Source organism: Aspergillus pseudonomiae (genome assembly GCF_009193645.1).
Source record: "Aspergillus pseudonomiae strain CBS 119388 unplaced genomic scaffold BDV37scaffold_29, whole genome shotgun sequence".
Classification (NCBI taxonomy): domain Eukaryota; kingdom Fungi; phylum Ascomycota; class Eurotiomycetes; order Eurotiales; family Aspergillaceae; genus Aspergillus; species Aspergillus pseudonomiae.
The window spans coordinates 73,348-95,027 of NW_022476021.1; the positions used below are offsets into that span (position 1 = coordinate 73,348).

The window sequence follows — 21,680 nt, forward strand, 5'->3', positions numbered from 1 at the left end:
CCAATACTTGCAACTATTATCAAACCATGACGCGAGAAACCAAACAGTCCAGTCGATGCACGCGATCGACTCGGCGGAAGACCCCGGAGTAGAACCAACCCCGAAAGCACCTGATCCTTGTTCAAAACCAAACACAAGTACTGGAGATTTAGTTGCCTCGATGCTCGTGAAAGCGATCCATATCAATGGAGGCCGAGGTACGTGGAATGCGACAGCGCGAGAAGCCCGCGCCCGATATACAAAGGTAGATGCTCCAAAAAAACGATGAAACAGAGAAATCCAAAGGCCAAGTCGGCCAGCGATCATCCAGACAATCGAACCGATCGAGAAGACAATGTGTAAAAGTAATAGCATGGTTGTCTTTTTCACGGCTGCTATTTCTGTGGCCTAGTCAATAGGGCTATAAGATAAGGCGTCACCCCCGCGTCTTTACATCGAGGTAGTCCATTGCCTTTACTCTAGACAGCTATGGTGAAATGATCATTTCATCATGACTCGTAGAAAAGTTAGAAGTCGGGGAACAAATGGCCGTGACTAGATTAAATTGTGATCGTCAGTAATGCGGAAAGAATACACCGAGCAAGTTGCACATACGGGTCTTCACCGCCTTGACCGTAGGCTTCCTGTTCTTCTGGATAGCGGTCATACTGGCTTGCATCACCTTGTCCTCCCCGGATCGGTGGTACATAGGGAGCATCGATGTCTTTCCTGGCCAGTCGGTCCCAGGTGACCTCGGCGAACCACGGATGATTCTTGACGTCTTCCGGACCACCATGCAAGTTACCCAGCCGCTTGGTTAGGTCTGCTGTGATCAGCTGGGACAGTAGATCCACAGCATCTGGGTGTAGGTACGGTGGGTATTTTACCCGACCCCGGAGAATGTTCTCATAGATCTTGACCGGCGATCCGCTGTCCCAGAAGGGTGTGAAGCCACACAGCATTTCGAAGATCAGGATTCCAAGGGACCACCTTTACCCTGTCAGCGGGGTTCCTTATCGGCGGGCTCCCACCAGACGATCGGACAGGAAGACTTACCAGTCCACCGACTTGTTGTAACCCTTGGATGAAACAACCTCGGGAGCCAAATAATCGGGTGTGCCACACAGGGTCCAGGTGATGTCAGGCACCTCCTTTGCAAAACCAAAGTCGGTGATCTTCAGGTGGCCATGCCGGTCGAGGAGTAAATTCTCCGGCTTCAGATCTCGATAGATGATCTGGTGGGTGTGCAGATATTCCAGCGCCAGCGTGACTTCCGCGGCGTAGAACTTGGCCACGGGGTTAGGGAATCGCTAGACGGGGACCCCCCGGATCAGCGTACATGCTGGAGCAACGAAGACGGGGAGGATCACCCACCTGAGACTTGCGAAGCAGACTGAAGAGTTCACCTCCCTCCACAAAATCCATGACCATGTACAGATTTCGCGAATCCTGCCATGTGCCCCACAGGGTGATCAAGAACGGATGCCTGACGCGATTGAGCATTCGTCGTTCGTCATTAGTATGCTCAATCTGCTTCATCTTAACCACCTGGGCCTTCTTCAAGACTTTGATGGCATAGAAGCGGTGGTTGTGCTTTGACTGCACGAGATGGACTCGACCAAAGCTCCCGGTGCCCAACGTGCGCTGGAGGCTGAAATCTTCGAGAGAGTACTTGCCCTTGGTGGTTCGGTTTTGTGATTGTTGCGAACTGCCACCGACTGACTGGCTGCTCTGGTGGGAGGAATGAATTATGTTCTGTATACTGGCGACATTATGAGAGTTGGTGTGGTGGTGGCCATGGTGATGGTGGGCCGAGGGCGATTGCGTCACGGCGGATTGCATGGAGGATGGTTGACCCTCGGGGTGGCTTCGATTAGTGCCTGAAGAGCGATTGTGATGGTCGTGGGACGATTGGTGAGGTTGCGCAGAGGTATAAGCAGCGTCGGGGGAAGTGGCAGTAGTAGAAGGATGGGATTGGTGGCTGTGGTGATGCTGGTTTGGTGACGTCTGCGTCTGGGCCGCGGTGGGTGACGAACCGGCTTCAAGCTCTTTGCTGAGGGTCTGCGAATCCTTGGTCCGCCGTTTCTTCAATAAGCCTCCTAAGCTCGGCATGGAGAACTAAAAAAGAAAAGAAAAAGAAAAAGAAAAATATAAAATAAAGAAGAAAAAAAAATTGGGGTAAAAGGGTTCAAGGCAAAAAAACAAAATCAAAATGAAACCCCCAAAATTCAGATGGGGTGTTTGGTGAGATTCAGGCGGAATGGGGAAAAAGAAAAAGAGGGTTCAAAAGACAAGCTCAACCCCTCTTTCGACCTTCCCTTCTTTTTTTTTTTTGAATTTTTGTTTTTGGGTGTCCTTGCGGAGGAGGGGAAAGGCCGCCAGCAACGAAACGTTACGCCTCTTGTTTTTTGTACGGTTCCGAGCAGCGGATATCACGGGGGAGGGAATGGCCGTAGCTACCGAGAAGCGGTCAACCCCCAAGCTTGCAATTGGAAATTCAAACAGATTTCGAGATGAACTGGTGTCAAACAGCTCGAGTGGTTGCGTTTCGTCGTTATTCTGTGCTGAGTGATTTTGCTTCTTATCGTGCCAACCCGGTGAAACTTTCAGCCAAGACACAAGAAATCGAGGGAGGGGAAATTGAAACGTCAACGTTCCGTAGGGAAAAAGAGGAAGAGTAATGATTCGAGATGCAGTTAATTTAGTTTGGTGGTTTGGGCGGAGAGGAAATTTGACCCAGAAGAGCAAAGCGCGGGGGGGGAGAAGGCGATTTGAATTTAACGGGAGGGAACTTGTCTATCGGTCTCTCTCTCTCTCTCTCTCTCTCACCCTACGTCTCTTGCTGGCCTCTCTATACCTAATTCGTAGCTTCTTACATACAGCTGGTGATCAATGCTTTTTTTCTCTTCGTCTCGTTTCTTTTTGTTACCAACATGAGTTCTGCATTGAAACTCTTCTCACGCCATCACCTCTTCACTATGAGTAAAGCAAATCTCAGATCAGCCCCGCTTTTTTGCTTTTAATCAAAATCGAAAAGAGGAGTTTAAAATAAGAAGCAAGGACAGGAAAAGAAACCCCTCTCACGAAGCGGATGTTTCATCAACAACCCCCAAAAAAAACTATGTTGCATGAGTCGTCGAGAATCACGACACCCGGGGATAACCACTGGGAAGAGATCCAATGAACGCTGCATTCATTCATATCCATTCCCATGAGCGGAAGTTAAAATAATCGACGGAGAATCATCGATAACCAGAGATCATGAATCATCAAGATCACTGTGGATAAGAGAAGACCCTCAAGCTTTCCGCTCCCCGGCCCTATGAGATCACCACTTTTCTCACACCCGACGGAGGCACTTTGACAGAGGACTAGTATGTTTCCTCGTAAGTCGACTAGTGTCGTATCAAACCACGAATTGAATGGTAGAGAACGGCCCATCCTGTGTGATACATTGATTCACTGATGGTCAGACCATATCCTACTCCATATACACATAGAACAGAAGATACAAACATATATTGGGCACCCGTTCAGCAAGGGCTCACCACTAGTAACCAGACGGGGCTAGTCCTGCATCGTGACCTCATCATTCAAAGACAAGTGGATCGGCGGAACGCCCCGCTCGCTCTTCGGAGATTTCCCTTCTCGGCCGTTTCCTCAAAATGACCTAGTATCTCCTACTAGTAGTAATATGTAGCAGTACTAAGGTTCATCGGAGCTGGAATAGTGTCAAACTAAGTACTCCGTATGAAATAAGTCAGATATGCACAAGATACTTAATATGGAATGTCGCCGTTTAACATGCGGGGTATGCATGATGAAGGAGCTACGAAAGGTTACGCCGGCATGTCTAGAACTTGCGTGTCTTGGGTATTGTCTGTCCCTATGCAGCAAATGATAGATCGTTTCGCAATATCAATCGTCTCGACATCGTCCTCAGAGACCCCCAAATGAATGGGGAGAAAGGCTAAATCCGATAATGCGCCATGTTCTTCTTAATCTCATCCACAATCTCCACCGCCTCCAGTGCGTTCCGCGCCTCAAAGTCATATCGCTTCTGCTCGTTCGCATCATTGCCGCGAAGCACAACCACCCGGAAGTTCTTGGGATGGCGACGGCTCACCTTGCATCCAACAACGTCGTTGAAACTAATCGACCGGGTCTTGGTGTTCGATCCCGTCTTCGCAGTATCCCCCGGCATGATGTGCATGTAGTCATTGTCAAACGTGAGGATCTTGTGGTTCGAGGCGGTGAAAGACATGGATTGCTTGCGGAACACGTGGTACCGGCGGTAGTAGCCCCCCGTGAGGTCCTGCTGCTGCGCCAGCGGATGTAACATGCGCGGCCCACCCTTCTTCCCTTTCTTGCTCGACGGCACGGTGCCGCTGTCAATTTGAAGCGGTGCATTGGGGGATGAGCTGCCCGGAGACCCAGTCAAAGACTGAGGCCCGAAGCGCCGGCGCACGAGATCCAGCTCGGTCAGGTTCCCCAGGGCTTCGACCGTGCGGTCCAAAGGCGCGATCGTATTGGATCCCATGACCTTCAGGAGGTAATTCCCCTTATCCAAGCCCCAACGTTTGCAAACCGAATCCAAGATCTCCGCGATGTAGCTGTCAGTGGACGTGCTGAGAGTAGTGACTTGCGTAGAGCCCTCGATATTGACGAACCGGATCTTCAGGGTCTTGGAGACCCCCAGGCGCGGCGTGGCATGCGACGTTGGCACCGCCGGCCGATCGGCCGGTGTGAGCGTATTGTCATTCAGGGCCGACGAAAACGGTTGTCCTAAGATCGGATTGGGTCGAGGCGCTTTGTTTTGAGAAACTGGTTGGGGGGAGGGAACATTGAGAGCGGAAGCTGCATCATTGGTGTCCTCAGGAGCAACTGCTTGGCTCTCCGTGGGGAACTGGCGCTCATTTTCTTCAAATTCACCATCGGAGGCCTCCACCAGGGCAAATTCATCGTACTGCTTCCCTCGGCCTCGACCGCGTGCCCCAGCTGCTCGATTGTTATTCGACGTAAAATCCGTAATCTGTGACGCTCGTCCTAACGCGGGAAAGTCGTATTCCACTTCACCGTCTTCCACCATTCGAAGCGCCCACCGGTTAACTGTCAACTTGTTACGTTCAATGGCCGGTTGGCGGCCTTCTTCCGAGTATCGCCAGAGCGCTAAACCGATCGCCTCAACAACAGTGACGGGAGCTGGTTGCTCCGCGAGTTTAGATTCCCGTGCAATAGGCAGGTCGATTGGCTCTTCCGGGTCAGAAGAAAATGGTAAGTACAACTTAATATTCAATGCATCATTAAGGCCTTTGCCCGAGAGCACCGCAAATTTCTCGACTGGATTGGTCGGGGCGCGTTTGCGCGCGTTGAGTGCCTTGGACAGCAGACTAATAGGTTGTACTGTACTAATAGGCCGCGGCGGAGGTAAGTCATGCAATTCGGGAGCCGGTGTTTTGGTCTTCCTAGGAGATGCCGTTTGAGGTCCTGTTCCATTCGGCAATTTGTGCATCATCATAGGTGACGATGAATCCAAGCTGCCAGTGATACCGACGCCTACCAGGAGCGATGCAGAACCAGCCGTGGCATCGAAGTCCGATGAAAGTGCCGAGTCCTCGGACTCAGCTCCTGAATCCTCTGGATGCTCATCTAATCCTCCGAGATTTCTATTACCAGCTCCCCTGCGTCTGTGACTAGCCAACTCTATAACCTGATCCTGACCAGAAAACTGAATCTGCTTCCGTGAGGCCAAAGAGCCCATTTCATTGTCTGACGACATGTCGCTGCTGGCGGTAGTAGTTGTATCTCGCCGTGGCCGCTCATTCACACTGACAGCGGTTCCTAGCGATCCCGTGCGGTAATGCATGCCCATCGTGGGGTGAGAAGGAGAAGTGACCATAACTTGTGGACCTTCTTGACGATCTATTGACCGTATTGGAGAGGATCCCGCTCGTGTCCGTATTGGTAGTTTAGGAAATTTGATCTGCTGGGAAGCTCTGCAACGTATTAGTACCGGAATGCAATCTGAGAATAGAAAGACTTCAAATCACTAGACCAACCTTTGACTATCCACATCATCGTCGCTCTCATCACTCAGATCACTGCTGTCATCCTCTTCCGCATCCCTTTGTTTATAAGAATCGTTTTGCTGCCGCTCCTTTCGATGGGTTCTTTTCCCAGCGCGTCCATGAGGCCGGCGTCCTATCACCTCCGTAGAGCTTTTGCCCGTCACCATGCCCCCTTCATCTTCCTCGCCATCCTCCCCCAAACCAAGTCTCTGGGCTTCGGTCGCATCCCGGGAGACACCCAGTTGATAATACTCCGAGGTAACTGCAGCGGTGGTGGGAATCGGAGGGGAATATGTCCGACGAATATGGGCCGCTACGCTTTGTGCGCTGGGGTTTGTGGAAGCTGACGACCAGCCCGCCGCGCGAAATCCAGGAGTATTGAGCACCGAGTTGTTCACGTTGATGAGTCTGTCGCCTATTCCGTCTTTTATCGTGGATAGATAAGAGGTGCGCAGTTGCCATATCGTAAAACTACCATTCTTTTAGTACTGGATTCTTGGTATGAAGGGCGATCGCGGGGAAAGTGGCGGGAGCAGATGCGAGGTGCACACCACTCGACGTACTCTTCATTGTGAAGGAGAGACATCTTCCCACGGTTTTGAGTAAATGTTGAGAGGTTATAGATATCGAACTCTGGTAGCGATCAGGAATATTGAAGATTTAAGGCAGACACCGTAAAGTCGCTGGTGGTGCTCGTCTGGGCATGATTCTAACTACTGCGTTGACAGTGAATAGATGCGCTGAACGTGGTCAGCAACAAAGGGATCAATGAAGGTTCGTTCTCAACCAGGACCAGCCCGATGTAGAGTAAAGGGAAGTTATAATAAGAAAGAGAGAGTAAGGTCGTGGAGGGAGTTGGTGGAGGTTTAGTACTGAGTAGCGGAGGAAGAGCAGCAAATTGCGGGTTCTCCCAAGACAATCTCCGCAGATCAGCCAAGAAACATGGATGTAGATAAAGCGCCGCCGATCCTCCGTAGATTATTTGTTTGGATTATTTAGATCAATTGCTAAGTTACTGGCACAGAATGATAGTGGTTTTTGGTTCAACATAGTCGTCGTTCAGTATAATACAAGTACCTAACTAATAACCACTACAGATATCGCCCAATCCTCCCATTGTGATTTTCAGAAGAGAGATTTATCTCCCCAGACGTCCACAATGAGAGAGTGAAACGTCCTAAGTCTTAGCCTTTCGACCTCTCCCTTTCTTCGGCTTCTCGTCGTCATCAATAAAATCATCGTCGGCGGCCTTCTTAGCCTTCTTTCCTTTGCCTGAGCCGCCCTTCGCTCCAGATTTCGCCCCAGATTTCGCCGCGGATTTCTTTGGTACCCGGACGTATTTGTCCTTCTTCAGGTCCAGTTCTTCACTTTCATCGTCATCTTTGGTATCATCCTCGAGCACTTCATCGTCCGACTCATCGATAGCATCTTCGATATCGGGTTTCTCCTTTGGCATCTTCTTTGGTGCAGCGACGCTGCTAGCCTTCATGAAGGGAAGTGGATGCGAGCGCTGGTTATAGAGTCGTGTGAATGTCGCTTTCGTCTGTGTATCTAGCTTCACCATCGATTGATCCATAGGGCCAAGGCCAAGCTCGACCAGGGCATCCCAGTCGTCTCGGGTGAGGAAATAACTGTCCATGAAATCAATGACGTCCTCAACACCTTCTTTTCCATCGGTCATCAACCGGCGAACAAGCTTGTCCCAGATCAGGGGTAGATACTGTTGTCTGATTTCGTCGCGGTCCCCAGAGGCACGAAGACGCATGTGGCCCTGGATTTCCTTGGTGCTACGCCAAAGTTTTCCTGTAGTTATTCTGTTAGCAACATAGATATATAAGTGGTTGAAGGATATGTACCTTGTTTACTGTTCTGACCTAGCCAACTAGTGAAACCTGCTCGCTCGGTCATATTGCCGTAAGCAAAACTGGCGGGTCGAACAAAGCTGAACACAGCGTGCGTTGGCATCAGACTCCATTGCTGCTGTGTTCCATGGATCATTTTGTCGACCAGGTCGCCGTCACTAATGCTTGACGCGGCGTTATCTGCCAACTCGAGCAACTTCAACTTTTGCTCTTTGCCTTGATAATTACTAGACAAGGCGGGCCTCGTCCTCAAGTAGTTCTCTTGAAGCATCAAGTAGCTGAACTCGTGATCATTGAAATAAAGTTCGATCTTGTCGTTCAACGTCGATTTGGAACTTGGAGAGAACATCTGAGCGCTGAGAATTTTGGATACAATATCCCAGGGCTTCAGGATCACATGCTTTTCCCAAGCCTTGGACATCTCCCGCCCCTTCTCAAAGTTCAGATTTTGTTGATCCAGCTTCACAGTCGACAGCATGTTAATAACTTGACGAATGTCGGCATGCGTCCCTTCGATGAGACTGTCGAGAACATGGGGCGGGATCTTCAGGCCTTCTCGGAAACAAATCGTTGAAAGTCTAGCTCTGATCTGCTCAGCAGTCGGACGTCTAAAGGGTACCTCATACGTGACGTGATCGAAGGGCTTCATTTTCGGAAGCCTACGTTCGTTACATATGAGGATAAGTGGGATGTGAGTTTTCTTTGCGATAGCAGCCAACGCCCCAACACCACCTCGGTCTCCAGCCGACATCCCATCTACCTCATCCATGATCAATACCATATTCTTCCTCTCTCTGTGCACCTTCTGACCATCAGCAGCGAAATAACCTTGCAGGGACGTTGTATCCAAGACACCCAAAAGACCGGTTTCAACGAGTTTCTTGCTCCTCGTATCACTGGCATTAGTTTCGACAATATCGTAGCCTTCGAGTTTCGCCACAAGATGTGCTGCGGTCGTCTTACCGATTCCTGGGGGGCCATGGATCATGACTGCGCGGTAGATTCCAGAGCCATCCTTCCCAGGTTTCGAGAAGTTCCCCTTAGCATTCTTGTGCCAATCTCGAAGCCAACTTTGAAGTTTCTCAACAGCAGTTTTATTGCCACAGATCATGTTCATTGACGTTGGTGCGTACTTTGTAGTCCAGAGCTCATCCTCTGGCCTGGGACCTTGAGAGTTCGATGGCGTCTGGGATCCCACAGACGCCTTAGCTGCCGTCGTACTAGCAGCCTTCGCTTTGCGCTTCTCTTCCTGCTCAATTTCAGCAGCCATGGCTCGAATTTTCTTTTCTTCAGCCTTCCTCTTTTCTTCATACTTTTCAGCGGCTTTTCCGTCACCGCCGTTGGCTGGCAGTCTTCGGATGAGCTCGAAGAGACCTTCCTCATTAATTGTTTTCAGGTTATGATCCCTGATCGTCTTAAGTTTTTTGGGGCCAGCATCACCTCCGAGGACAACGTAACTTGTCTTGGAACTTGGAGCGCCAGTAACTTTGCCACCATATTGTTTCACTAGGTTTTGTCCTTCTTCACGACCTAAAGTGTCAAGGACACCGGTGAAAACGAAAGACAACCCTGCAAGGCAGTTTTCAGCCCCGACCGGCATTTCAACCGTTCCAGCTGCTGCGGGAGAGCGCGTTCGCGCAGCGAAAGGGTTAAATTTTTTCTTGTCGCCAGATTCGGCTGGGGGTGAGGGTGGTCGGACAGTTGGAATACTGTCAAAGATGTTCTGAATTTCCTTGCTTTCGGGCTGGTCTTTCTTCGAAGGAGACCCCTTTGGTTTCTTGGGCGCACGAGCTGCTGACGACGTTTTGGAATTTGAGCTACCCTTCTTAGGGCTTTCCTGGGGTTCATCGTCCTCCTCCTTACCCAGGGCTTCTGATTTCCGTTTCCTTCCAGGTTGTGAAGCTGCCGATTTCGTTGCTCTCCTCGGCTGTTTTGGGGCATCCTCCATAACCACATCGTCGTCATCATCATCATCCGACTCTAACTTCGAGGCTGGCTTCTTACGTCCAGGTCTACTCGAAGCTGCGGTGGCCGGTTTCACTGCAAGTTCCTCGACATCGCTATCCTTTTCGCTGTGCTCCTCAACGTATTCATCATCGCCTTTACCTGGCCTTGCAAACTCCGTTGCAAATATGTCATCACCGCCGAGTTCTTCATCGTCTAGAGCAATCGTAGCTTTTCTCTTTGATTCGCGCGTTGGTCGCTTGGGGGTCTCCTTCTTCTCGGCCTGTTTATTCGCTCGCGGCGATTTGCTGGCTTTGACCTCTTCCGAGATGGTGTCATTGGTAGGCTGGGTTTCCTTAGTGGGCGTCGCAGTACTGGCTTTGGCCGGCCTTCCCCTCTTCTTGCTGGAGGCGAAGTAGTCCGATGTGGTCGTTACCTCCCCTTGCGGTACATCGGGTTTCCTTCATAAAGATGGTCAGTAGGTGAGGCGTACCTATGAGCAGGTGGTTGTGCAATGCATACGGCTTTGTTGACGCCTTAGCTTTGGGGGCTGGCGCCTTGGTCGCTTTGACATCGTCCTCATCATCACTATCATCCACAACTTTCCTCCCGCCTACATGACCGGTTAATGAAGGCGCAAGTAAGTAGAACGGTTTAAGGTCTTACGTCTTTTCCTGCCAGCAGGTTCCTAAGATAAAGCTTCACATTAGTTCGGTTCAACAAGATTACAGCTTAAACGGCAGGAGCTGGAAGGTGAATGTGGCAGCAGAGCCTTGTGTACCTCTTTCTTTGCGGGCGGCTTCACAGGAGAGGCACTCGAGCCCTGACTGCTACTCGGCTTGCCGCCAAAAAAGCTCCTGATATCAGCAGGCATGATGAATTTAACAAGTTTCAAAGCATGCCATGAACAGATCAGTGGTGGATTGGCGATGATAAGTACGAAGCTGAAGCAACAAACAATGCACCTGGTGCTCTTAAATTATATGACCATTATAGGCAACTAGATCGGAAAACACGACGCGCTGCCTTGAGCTCTTTGTCGCCGACGTGACTTAATAGGCTTACATAAGGAACACGCGCGTGGTCCGTGCGCCAACTCGTTTTACCTGGTTGGGACTGGGGGAAAATCGGACTTGCAGATACGCCGATAGTCTGGAAGTCTTCATCCAACATCGCTAATTCGCTACGAAAAGGGCCTGGCATCAGATCTCACCATGGCCTCCACGATGAAGATGTTCGCGGGGCCTCAATTGGCCCTTTTCCGGCCCACCTGTATGTTGGATTTCTTTCCATAAGAATTTTTCTCTGCAGGGCCGGAAAGCTGACCGTCTCAACATTAGGTTTATCCACAACTTTTACGGCCTCTCCGCTATCACGATGCTTCTCTACGACCTCCCCGGCTCTTGACTGGCTTACTCCAAAGTTCATGGAAACGTCCAAGTCCCCCAAGGGTCGCCCACATGTTGCGACTGGCGGTTCTTCGCGTGGTACAACGGTCGTCTGGGGCGACTACGGCTTGCGCATGAAGGACCACGACCGCCGACTGCCGGCTTCGTCGCTCAAGATTGCAGAGGAAACCATTAAAAGACGGTTAAGAGGAATGAACTATACGCTCTACAAGCGTGTGAGCGCCAACATTGGTGTGTACACCAAGGGTAACGAGCAACGTATGGGTAAGGGTAAGGGAAAGTTCGACTACTGGACGGCCAAGGTCGGTGTCAGCAGAATCGTGTTTGAACTGAAGGGCGATATTCACGAGAAGGTCGCAAGGGAAGCTTTCAGATTGGCTGGCCACAAGTTGCCCGGTAAGCACAGCTCTCGCTCAAAAAATAGGCCGGTAGCCGTTCCATGCTAACAACACAATCCGGTCTAGGCCTCTGGGAGTTCTGCAAGAAGGGCGATCCCCCTGTTGTCGGCTTGACGAAGCTCGGCAACGGCGTGACTCTGGAGAGCCTTAAGCGCCCCCGCCGGAGCCCAGCCCTGGGCACGGCAAACATGTCTACGCCGCCCAGTTCGACATCGTCTAGCCCCTCTGCTTCTCAATAAATGAATCGCTTATATTCCATTTGATCATATCAACTACATTATCTGCGCGCAGCAATTTCTAAGCTCCGACGCCGGAACCAGGTCCATATCCCTGCAGTCTCCTACACCTCGCTGCCTGTGCATCGCCATCTTGGGTGTCGGGCTTCAGGTCTTGTGTATATTATCATCAGCTTTTGGTTCTTTCTTGAATGTTTTATTCCCACATGTGTCGATGTCTTATACACGGAGTTAGATTGAAGGAAAGCAAACATCAACTGTACCTTTATCCACTTCTCCCATGACACCACTTTGTCCAGAAAACCTCCTTGCCCATTCGGCGTCCTCATCTTCCGCGGTGGAAGTAGTATCCGGATCCCAGAGACGCATCATTTCACTCCTCGTATGCGGTGCATTTCCTTAGACTGGTCAGTTCCAATACATTCCAAATGAGACATGGTGTTCCCGCCAAGCAGAACCAACATACCACCTAGCTGTCCAGTTTGCTTCGCCGGTGTCACCGTAAATTCTCGAATAGATTCATACCTTGATCAGAGGTTAAACAAAAACCGCCTAAATGGGAGAAAAGAAAACGCACTGGGTACTCTCGCCACCCGGTTCAGTATCCATCAGCCTAGTATCCGACATGGTCTCCATAACCCGATATAATACGCAGTAGAAGAGCTTCACGATGTATTTCGGTCGAGGTTGTACGTTCAAAACTGGTCCAAACTTTATAAAACAAAGTAATTCGGCCGTGGCTGGTCCATCCAATTTATAGAGAAATTGTATGACGTAGTCCATGTCCGTTCTTCGCCCCTTCCCCACGGGGAAGAACTTGGATTCACGACAAACATTCTAGACTACGTAAGGCCCGAACGCGGTTCCTAGCGGAGCACAGAAGTTCTCGTTTGCTGAAATCGCCAACTTAGTTTGTTATATCCTATAAAAACGCCAGTGGAGCGCATCAAAAACCAGAATCTGTATCCCGCCGCAGAAACCGTCGATGCAATGAGCACCTTCTAATCAAGGCTGCTGTCACTTATTATACAGAACAATCGTAAATCGTGGATTACTAATTTGTCTTTTTCTTTTTCTACGGTTTAGAAGTCCATGCCCATTAGGTAACTGTGTTGATTGTTAGTGTGCATGCTTGGCTGTGATGTGGTCAAGGAGTCGAACCTTTCATAGATGCGCATGAATTTGGCGACGAAGGCCTCGAGGTGGAAGATCACTTTCTGTAAGGCGGGTCAGTATCCTTGAGTGGTTGCAGTTGGTTCGGTCTGGGACTCTTACGCTCCCTTGTGTGACTCTGTGCTCGTAGAATGCGGACCATTTAATCACTTCGGGCTTCAGCGCATCGTCTACCTTGGCGATGAGTTTGAAGGTGAGGGTCTAAAATCTAGTCAGCGTGAACCAGAGCATTCTTTATCCCTTCATAGTCAGACCTTGAGGATAGTAGTCGGCGGTATGCAGTGAGTCAAGAGATCGTACAAGCGCGCCCGGACTTGTAATAGTCGAGCTGGCGACCGCTCAGCCAGAATCTCATCAGCCGTAATAGAAATGAGCACCTCCCAGTCCGGAGGTGGGATCGGAGTGTTCTCCGTCACCTTCTCACTGTTGGCAGCATAGGGTCAGTCTAGAACCAAGAGTGAAAGACAATACAATCATACCTTTGAGCATAGATAGCTTCGAACATGAGTAACGCGCGTCGGAGATTGCGTCCACTCTCCTTCGCTATCCTCTTATTGAGTCCAGGCGCCTCCGGCCAGCCTTCCCTCTTGCCCGCAGCGCTGAGCACAGTGCAGATCTGGTCTTCCGTTGGTGCCGCAACCCTGACCAGCAGGGTTCTGGAACGAATCGGAGCAATGATATTCGAAGTGCTATTGGCCAACAGAATGAGTCTCAGGTTGGGACTGTATTTCTCCATAGTGCGTCTCAGAGCTGCCTGGGCGTCACGGCTCAGATGGTCTGCTTCATTGATAACGACAACCTTGAACCTTTGCTTTGCGGAGAGGTCGACCTGCTGTGTTTGCGCAATTTCTTTGAGCAGCTCCTGTACGACGACACGATCGTAGTTTCCGACATCTGAAGGTGTGATCTCCAGATGGTATACAGATGATACAATGTTAAATTCAAGCTTCCGGTTACTCGTCGTCTGGAAGACTCGGGCATCGATTTTGATCTTCTCCACACCCGCACCGTACAGTTCTTTTAGTGTTGCAATTGTCCGGGTTTTTTTGCCTGCGCCCGATGGTCCGTACATGAGTAGATGGGGGAAATCTCCACTTTGTGCCTGGAACAATAATAATGTCAATTGGGGATTTTCTTAGCGAGAATTTGGCTCTAGGTTGTATTACCAGTGACTTCAACCGCGCGGAGAGTTCATGGTGGTATGACAGGGCGTCGAGCGAGCGTGGTCGCAGCCTGTCTACTAGCAAAGCCATCTTTAGTGGTCTAGTATGTGCTGTGGCGGCGTGAGGCTATGGAGTGCTTCTCACAAATGTAGAGATAGCTTAGTTTGATCGTAAGCAAGACGCGTCGGGAGGGTCGTGACACGCGAGCTTAATTGGTGGTCCGTGCACGGGTGCTGACCATATTACGGAGTACATCCATAGATAGTAGCTCTCAATGTATAGATAGTGCTACGAAACTTCGCCCATTTAAGCGCTGCCACTAAAAGAGAGTCTCTGAATCGTCATTCCGGGCAGTTTTCATCCTTTAAAACTGCAAGGGCCTACAATTGGTGCCACCACGCAGCAAAATGTAATGTACAGATATCCATTGCTATGATACATATATGGGTATTCTTTTTGGAGAGGAGATATAACTTCCCCGTGAGATCAGAAGTCTCCCGATATGGAGAAAGGTTACAAGGGATTTCGCCAGAGCTTCACCTGGCGCTTCACGATTGTTGTGCTGCTTAGGAAACCTCAAATCGTCGACACCATTTCAGAGTACCAGGCTTTCGACGTGGTTTTGTCTATAAAGCTAGGATGTGGCCAATCCAAGCGCCACTGTTTCGATGGATAGGAAACAGTAAACAGTCTATGTAATCAGTTCGTGGGTACCGGCTTGAGAACTCCGTTGTCATCATATCGCGCTTCTGTTTTGTGTCAGCAATCCTTTACACGTTGATACTGTAGGCCAGCCGCTTCCTTACTGAAGAAGGTGTATGAGAGTGTGATGGTGTCAATGCCCTTCATTTGTGGATCTTTCGTGAAGTCCGGATCAATGTAGAAGAAAACAGGCATGTCGACAGATTCGCCAGCATTCAATTTCTGCTCTTCAAAGCAGAAACATTGGATCTTACTGAAGTACGGGGCAACCTGGCCCGGCGTGACGCTGTATGTGGCAACACCAATGATATCCGAAGGACCTTTGTTCGTCGCGGTATAGAAGGCAAGCGCCGTTTCACCAGGTAGCACCCGGACCTCGCGCTGTTGAGGCGTGAACTTCCACGGCAAGACATCGGAGACTGAGCCATTGAACGTAATCCGGAGTCGACGAGCGTCTGTTACTGGCGTCACACGAGATGCAGTATCGGCGTCTCCTCCGCGATGAGTGAGGATGGGCTGGCCACCCCAGCCAGTCTGTTGGCAAATCTACATAACCGTAGACTTCAGCTCCTGCTGCGCATAAGCGGACGCTAGGTGATTTATACGCACCATTTTATATAGAGGGACGGAGCCGTATGCGAGTGCAACCGTTCCGAGAATAAGACTCGCAGTATAGTACCTAGACACCATCAGAAATGAGTCGCCAGAAGGACAGTGCGATAATTATACAGTGTGGACGCATTCCGCTTCTGGGCTTGAGGCGTATTAAACGGTGCGGAGGCATTTTGTCCTAAAAACGAATTGCGAGAGAAGTATCTCTTCCCTGGCTCGAAACATCTCGCATTTGTAGACGCCGGCAGCCGAATACCGGTTCCCGGTAGCGTAAACCGGGCCCATGGAGAGATTATGCGACCATACATGACGATAGAATTGATGCGTAGTCGGAGATATGCGGAGAACTCACCATGCAATATCGAAGGCCGGCTTTTGCACGTGATTTAGCCTTGGCGATCAGACGTTCTTATCGATAAGACCGAACCTTGATGCATATCACCAACCAATTAGCACAAATTCAGTTATTGAACCCTCGGTCAGGGACCATTGTACTAGTTAGGTACCTAGGACCTAGTACCGGACCTAGGAACCAGGCACCTCGGGAGGCATTCCGACACTCAATGTACTGCCTAGTCTAGAAAGACGGAATCACAACGGTCTAGACATCTCTTCAAGCTTATCATGACATACCGCATCGACTATGATATAAAGTTTCAATACTATAGTACGAAGTACAGTACCACAAAATTAATTCAGGGGGTACAAGAAAGCTCTATATTCTTCTAATAATACAACAGGAGGAAAAAAAACAAAAGCCCCTCCAATGCCGTCCTAGGCGTCGAAGAAGATCCTTGGCATGACGGATTGTCGTGGTAGACTCTATCATTCATTATTTCAGGACGCTCGTTGCAATCCTCCCAAAAACGCCTCTTACCAAGCCAGGTCGCTCTTGAAGACAAGTAAGAAGAAGGGCAGCGCTAACAGCGAAGGTAATGCGCTCTCGATATTGGTACTAAAGACCGATTAGCATTCATAAAGTTCTGGGATTACACAAGGTACGACGGGGAATAAGATCGCAATTATAGCATTGCAACACAAGACGAGGTGTCACACGGGAATTGGGGAATGTGTAGACAAGCAAGAAAAAGGAGTGCGTGAACCATACCTGCTTGTCGTAGAATCTTGGGAGCACGGTCGCAGCAGCTCTAGGTGCCACAAACAATGCTAACTCCTGCCGTTTCGATGGGCTTTCTACAAGTATACTCCAGCCGCACATCAAACATCCAGCTCCAACGCAAAGCCCGGAATCCCACATCATGGGGGTTACTACATCTCGTGGGAATACCTTGGGCCCGATTCTGGTTCTTGCAAGGCAAACGGAATAGTAAAAGATACTCACGAACGAAGCAAGGAATACAGATGAGCGCAAGGCGTCTGATACAGCCCGGCGGAGTGACAATACCGACTTCAATCTCTTGAGCCGGAAGAGAATTTGTAAAGGTATATAAGTTGCACAGGCAAACCCAAACGTTCGCACGAATCGAGATACGGCATGTTTCTCACAGTTAGGGCCACAGCTCATGTGTACCATTTCGCAGGGAATAGGAATTGTTTTGGCGGGATCTCCCCATTCGATAGGCCAGCCGTAGTCCTTGCACATCGACTGGAGTAGAGGTGCTTGCCCCGTGTCTTTCCCATACACGAAGACCCCTCTCCTGACTCGGCGAAGTGCTTCAATCAGCCGGGAATCCACCTTGGCTACCTCTCCAATCCACTTTCCGTAAGACTTTGGCAACCTTTCCGGTAGGTAAAACCATGCCCACATCACGATTGCTGCACTAGCGGCAAACACGCCCGAATCCGTAAGCTTTGGCGCCAGGGATTCTGCCCGACTCCAGCGACCCCGAGCGCTCCGCCACCGTCGCCATCGGGCCCATATGATGCAGGCTACTAGATCCACTGCTCTGGTGAAGCTAAAAAGCGTCAGATCCATCGTCCTGCCCGCAAACTGAGGTCTATTGTGTATTGTGTTCTGGCACCCTTGCTGCTTCCCGGCAGCTTCGTCGCTTCCATTGTCAGCAAGCGTTCCTTCAATTCCTTGCAGCCTAATGGGTTTTCGATTCAGCAGTTCAAAGCTCAGCCAAGCGGAGACAAAAGTGCAGATAAGTCGGGCTAAACGCAGAAACCTAGCAGATTCTAATCGACTACACTTGAAGTCAACCTTTTGGCTTAAGAGCTCAGCCAGCCGGAAAATCACTAGGGGAAACACCGTTGAGCCCCCAACGAGGGAAGCACAGAATGTGGGGAAGCTATCCAATCGTATCGCACTCGTCAGTGCACGAACTAGCTGTTATCCAAGTATTAGTCTAGAGCTTCTATCGGATCGTGTAGTTGGCAAGTAGATCACAAGGCGCAAAAGTCACAGATGGGTCAAGCAAGGAAGGACAAAATGTGGAATGATCAAGGAACACTTCAAAGAATGTAAGCATCTACCAATGGAACAACCTACCACCCTGCGCTTCTGTTGATAGTCCAAGTCATTCCTCCAAATTTGCCGTAAAGATGCTATCACCCTCGGAGTGGTGGACGACAAATAACCAATGACATATGCACGCAGAATGCTGTGACGATACACAAGCAGCAGTCCAGTCAGCAATCTCAGCAGCACCCCAGAAAATGTAACGTGGACCAGCGTTCTAGATCGCATGCGACTCCTAAACTGCATCACAGTTAAGGTAAGACTTACGGTTTTAGCAGTTGAATTTTATTTCGGCCTCTGCCTGTGGAGCCTATAGAATCCATGGTCTTCAGAGCTCCATTCAATGGCAAATTTCCATGGTCACTTCTCGGTAGAAGATGGTTATCACACCGGTCAATATAACCCTAAGCTATCTGGAGGCGTCAGGGATTTCTCCTAGTTATGTATAGCTGATGTTTGTACGTAAAACATAGACAGCGAGACACACCTTTCCAACGAGGTGTACCTCCTCCTTACGGAGATTGGGTCGATCCAAATCTCTTTGAGGCAACAATAATCGACGGAGATCATGTAAATTGGACGAGATTACGGAAATACAAAGTGGGAAAACTAGCACAAACACCTGCTGTGGCAGCAGTTCGAATAATTCCTACCTGATACCGGTCTATTGGCAGCGTTGGTGTGACCTAGCGTGGAGCCATGCAACGTAATCTTGAACCTCGGTCCTTGAGTGACCTCCAAAGCACGACTTGTTAAGGCTGGTTCAGGGGTAAGACTAAGCCCTTGGTGGCCGATCCTCCATCTGTCAGCCGCAAAATTGAGTGGTACGTGAGTCGTTCCGCGGGATAAACCCCGTGGGCCTCCGGGCCGTACGGAGTACACTTGGTGGGCTGAAAAAACCGGAACGAGGAAAAGAGGAGTTCGAACGGATTAACAATACAACTCCTCCCCCCAAAAGAATAAGAATTAGTATATGCAAGGTTTCTTCCGATGAAGAATGCGAAGATAAAGGGGAACTGAGGGGGAGGGGCCTGCAAGGTGTTATACTGACCTGCGTTATGGACCAGGAGGAAGGGTAGAAGAGGGAAAGAGAGACGACAGAGTAGCAGACAAACAGACAATTCATGCAGGACATGGATTTGAGACCCTCTTCTAGCGGGATTGGGAAATAGGACCGAGCGTCACAATACCCCGGTATTACGGAAAGTCTAACCACTCTGACGGACGACAGTGGGGTATTTTTGGTATGGTTTTTACGTCACGCGACCTTTTCTTTCTGATGGAGCGCGAGATTTTTTGCATGTGATCGAGTCGAAAAGACCGACGGTTTCCATTCCAATGCTACTGCTCTCTCCACCATCGCATATCCCCAGACTACTAACGAACTCTTTTCTCCCTCTTTCACATATGATATCAATGCGGGGGCCTTTTTCCTACTAGGCCAACCTTGTCGTCGTCTAATGCTGCTTCTTTGTATTGTGTTCGATTAATATCTACACCCTCAACTCATATATATCTGCGGTTCGGTTTTTCCAAAACCAGGGCTCCTGCTCGTACGTCAAGGACAAAAGGACCCCGTGGACTCCACTTATCTATACTCTTATATGACCCCGGATTTTGAGGGTACGAGTCCAGACCATTGGCCGATCAAGGCATGCTCACCTTGCTCTCTCGACGTCGCTCTCAATAATAGAGTAGCGACACAAGCGAAAATCACTACCCCTCCACAACCCACACTGTCGCTCTTTTCCCTTTCTCCCTCTTTCCCATAAAAATGAATATGAACGCTCCCCAGGCTCGCAGTGGACGGGATAGCCCTCAACCGGGGCCATTTGGCTGTATGTATAACCGAATTTTGACACATAAAGGCCTCTCTCTAATCTTATTTATTGTGCAGATTCCTTTCTATCGCCGATGGATACTCCTTACGAACCGGCACCTGCACCTCCCCCCGGGCCAGCTCTTCTTGATGATAATGAGTCTAATATGCTTGATAATTTTTTCACGACCATGAATTCCAATCATTTCACGAACGACTTCTGGCTACAGGGCCAGCAAAATAAGTCACTTGGGCCAACCAACTTTGAGTGGTCAGATGAACTACCTCCGACATTTGAAGGCTCCACAACCTCTCTCTCACAACCCTCACTTCCTCACCGCGGCCTAGATAAATCCGGGATGGACATTTTACCTAACCATTCGAGTTCGGATATCTTTGCGGCTGCTTCCATGCTCTATCAAAACGGCATGAATGGGACTGGGCTCGTCTCGCCTTTTGCACATCACCCATTCTCCTCTTTCTCGGAGATGGACTACAACAATTCCCGTATGAATGGCCGCGTAAAACCCCAACAGCCCCAACCAGTGTCATCCAAACAATCGAATACGTTCACTGGTGCTCGTGCACCGATGGCCTATCACACGTCGGAAATGCTCTTCGATGTACGAGATCCAATATCACCAGAGCAACAAGCCACTGCCAAAGTACGGCCCCTTCATTGGGGGTCTGATGTCAGCTTTATGGACCAAGGATATGTGGCACCGCCTGATCAACCAAACGTCGAAGAACAGACGCATGAGTTGCTTCGCCATCTTGAGTCTCTCGAACCTCAAAGCAGTGCTGCCAATACTCGTGCACCAAGTCCGGAACGTCTCACCGGCCACCACAGCGCTCATTGGACGGGACCGGATGCGACCGGGCCACTCGGTGATTTACGCAGGGAATACAGGGATAGCATGGAAGATTTGTCGCAGCCTAAGAAACGGCAAAGGACCGTGATCAAGGAAGAAGAGGATGAGAACTCCGAGGATGACTCGAAACCGAGGTCAAGAAGATCCAAGAGTACGAGCTATGGCAAGAATCGGCGGATGTCAACTGAGACCATTCGAAAATCTAAAGTTCAACAAGGTACCAAACCCGCAAGAGAGAATCTCACGGAGGAACAAAAACGGAGCAATCACATTCTGTCTGAGCAAAAGCGCAGAAACTTGATCAGGCAGGGATTCGATGACTTGTGCACGCTTGTACCTGGGCTGAAGGGTGGAGGCTTCAGCAAAAGTGCCATGCTCACGCAAGCTGCAGACTGGCTAGAGGAGATACTACGTGGGAATGAGATTCTAAAGGCGCAGCTAGCCGACATGAAAGCCATGAATGGCTTAGTTATGCCTCGATAACGCGTATGCTGGTTATGCAACCATGGCATATCTTTTTTTTCTGTCTACCTTGTTGAACACTTTTTTGGACACAGGCAGTTTCACCAAGTTCTCTGAGCTGAAGCAATTAGCGAGTTAGGTGGTGTACATTGTGGAAGTTTGATTCACGGGGCGTTTATTCTCGGCGATCATGATCTATCCCTCAGATATCTTTGTGTTCTCTTTCCCTTCTGTTCTTTCAAAGCCTGTCTTGTTATTGCTACGATGTGCTCCATGCCTTATAATACCCTTGATCGCTCAGGCCTGAGAGCCGAGCTTTATGTTTTGTGTCTTGTATGCATAATAGGAAGCTGATATATATTCAGCTACAGAGAATGCATGCCCTTGCATTTGGGCACGGGTACCAAACATGTATTTGTATGTAACGGCTTTCATGAATGGGAAAGCTTTCTAAGTCCTTATGCCAAGCAAGACAATTAAAAGAAACATACGAGAAATACAAGATACAAGGGAAAATCGCCCGAGCACTATATATCGGAGGATGCGTCATGATAGTTCC

General features: G+C 49.7%; 7 protein-coding genes across 7 annotated transcripts; 2 read left to right on the forward strand and 5 right to left on the reverse strand.

Annotated features, from left to right (window-relative positions):
- Positions 1-15: 15 nt before the first annotated feature.
- pkaC (cAMP-dependent protein kinase catalytic subunit pkaC) lies at positions 16-2,375 on the reverse strand. Its single transcript, XM_032078287.1, has 4 exons — positions 1,354-2,375; positions 1,036-1,289; positions 595-969; positions 16-534 (listed from the first exon to the last, which is right to left on the reverse strand). The coding sequence occupies exons 1-4, from the start codon at positions 2,089-2,091 to the stop codon at positions 507-509; spliced, it is 1,395 nt and encodes a 464-aa protein (XP_031941891.1). The 5' UTR covers positions 2,092-2,375; the 3' UTR covers positions 16-506.
- A 1,574-nt stretch (positions 2,376-3,949) lies between these two features.
- On the reverse strand, positions 3,950-10,727 carry BDV37DRAFT_271248 (uncharacterized protein; the record flags this gene model as incomplete). The annotated part of the gene is made up of 8 exons (XM_032084695.1): positions 3,950-5,975; positions 6,039-6,518; positions 7,125-7,128; positions 7,245-7,850; positions 7,904-10,314; positions 10,376-10,466; positions 10,520-10,541; positions 10,635-10,727. 8 exons carry the CDS (start codon positions 10,725-10,727, stop codon positions 3,950-3,952), a joined length of 5,733 nt encoding a protein of 1,910 aa, XP_031941892.1.
- A 299-nt stretch (positions 10,728-11,026) lies between these two features.
- BDV37DRAFT_247040 (mitochondrial 54S ribosomal protein uL16m) lies at positions 11,027-12,601 on the forward strand. Its single transcript, XM_032081827.1, has 5 exons — positions 11,027-11,125; positions 11,194-11,658; positions 11,727-12,052; positions 12,163-12,293; positions 12,473-12,601. The coding sequence occupies exons 1-3, from the start codon at positions 11,068-11,070 to the stop codon at positions 11,897-11,899; spliced, it is 696 nt and encodes a 231-aa protein (XP_031941893.1). The 5' UTR covers positions 11,027-11,067; the 3' UTR covers positions 11,900-12,052; positions 12,163-12,293; positions 12,473-12,601.
- Positions 11,726-12,603, reverse strand: BDV37DRAFT_107209 (uncharacterized protein). The gene is made up of 4 exons (XM_032078288.1): positions 12,474-12,603; positions 12,363-12,421; positions 12,160-12,294; positions 11,726-12,049 (listed from the first exon to the last, which is right to left on the reverse strand). The coding sequence occupies exons 1-4, from the start codon at positions 12,530-12,532 to the stop codon at positions 11,958-11,960; spliced, it is 345 nt and encodes a 114-aa protein (XP_031941894.1). The 5' UTR covers positions 12,533-12,603; the 3' UTR covers positions 11,726-11,957.
- A 375-nt stretch (positions 12,604-12,978) lies between these two features.
- BDV37DRAFT_271249 (cytochrome c oxidase assembly protein CtaG/Cox11-domain-containing protein) lies at positions 12,979-15,854 on the reverse strand (the record flags this gene model as incomplete). The annotated part of the gene is made up of 9 exons (XM_032084696.1): positions 12,979-13,003; positions 13,058-13,113; positions 13,172-13,270; positions 13,324-13,492; positions 13,549-14,171; positions 14,236-14,309; positions 15,039-15,480; positions 15,544-15,613; positions 15,664-15,854. 9 exons carry the CDS (start codon positions 15,852-15,854, stop codon positions 12,979-12,981), a joined length of 1,749 nt encoding a protein of 582 aa, XP_031941895.1.
- Positions 15,855-16,275: 421 nt separating this feature from the next.
- Positions 16,276-18,291, reverse strand: BDV37DRAFT_293692 (uncharacterized protein; the record flags this gene model as incomplete). Its single annotated transcript, XM_032089477.1, has 4 exons — positions 16,276-16,501; positions 16,655-17,836; positions 17,999-18,203; positions 18,236-18,291. The coding sequence occupies 4 exons, from the start codon at positions 18,289-18,291 to the stop codon at positions 16,379-16,381; spliced, it is 1,566 nt and encodes a 521-aa protein (XP_031941896.1). The 3' UTR covers positions 16,276-16,378.
- Positions 18,292-19,575: 1,284 nt separating this feature from the next.
- Positions 19,576-21,463, forward strand: BDV37DRAFT_107271 (basic helix-loop-helix domain-containing protein). Its single transcript, XM_032078289.1, has 2 exons — positions 19,576-19,806; positions 19,866-21,463. Exons 1-2 carry the CDS (start codon positions 19,743-19,745, stop codon positions 21,140-21,142), a joined length of 1,341 nt encoding a protein of 446 aa, XP_031941897.1. The 5' UTR covers positions 19,576-19,742; the 3' UTR covers positions 21,143-21,463.
- Positions 21,464-21,680: the final 217 nt, after the last annotated feature.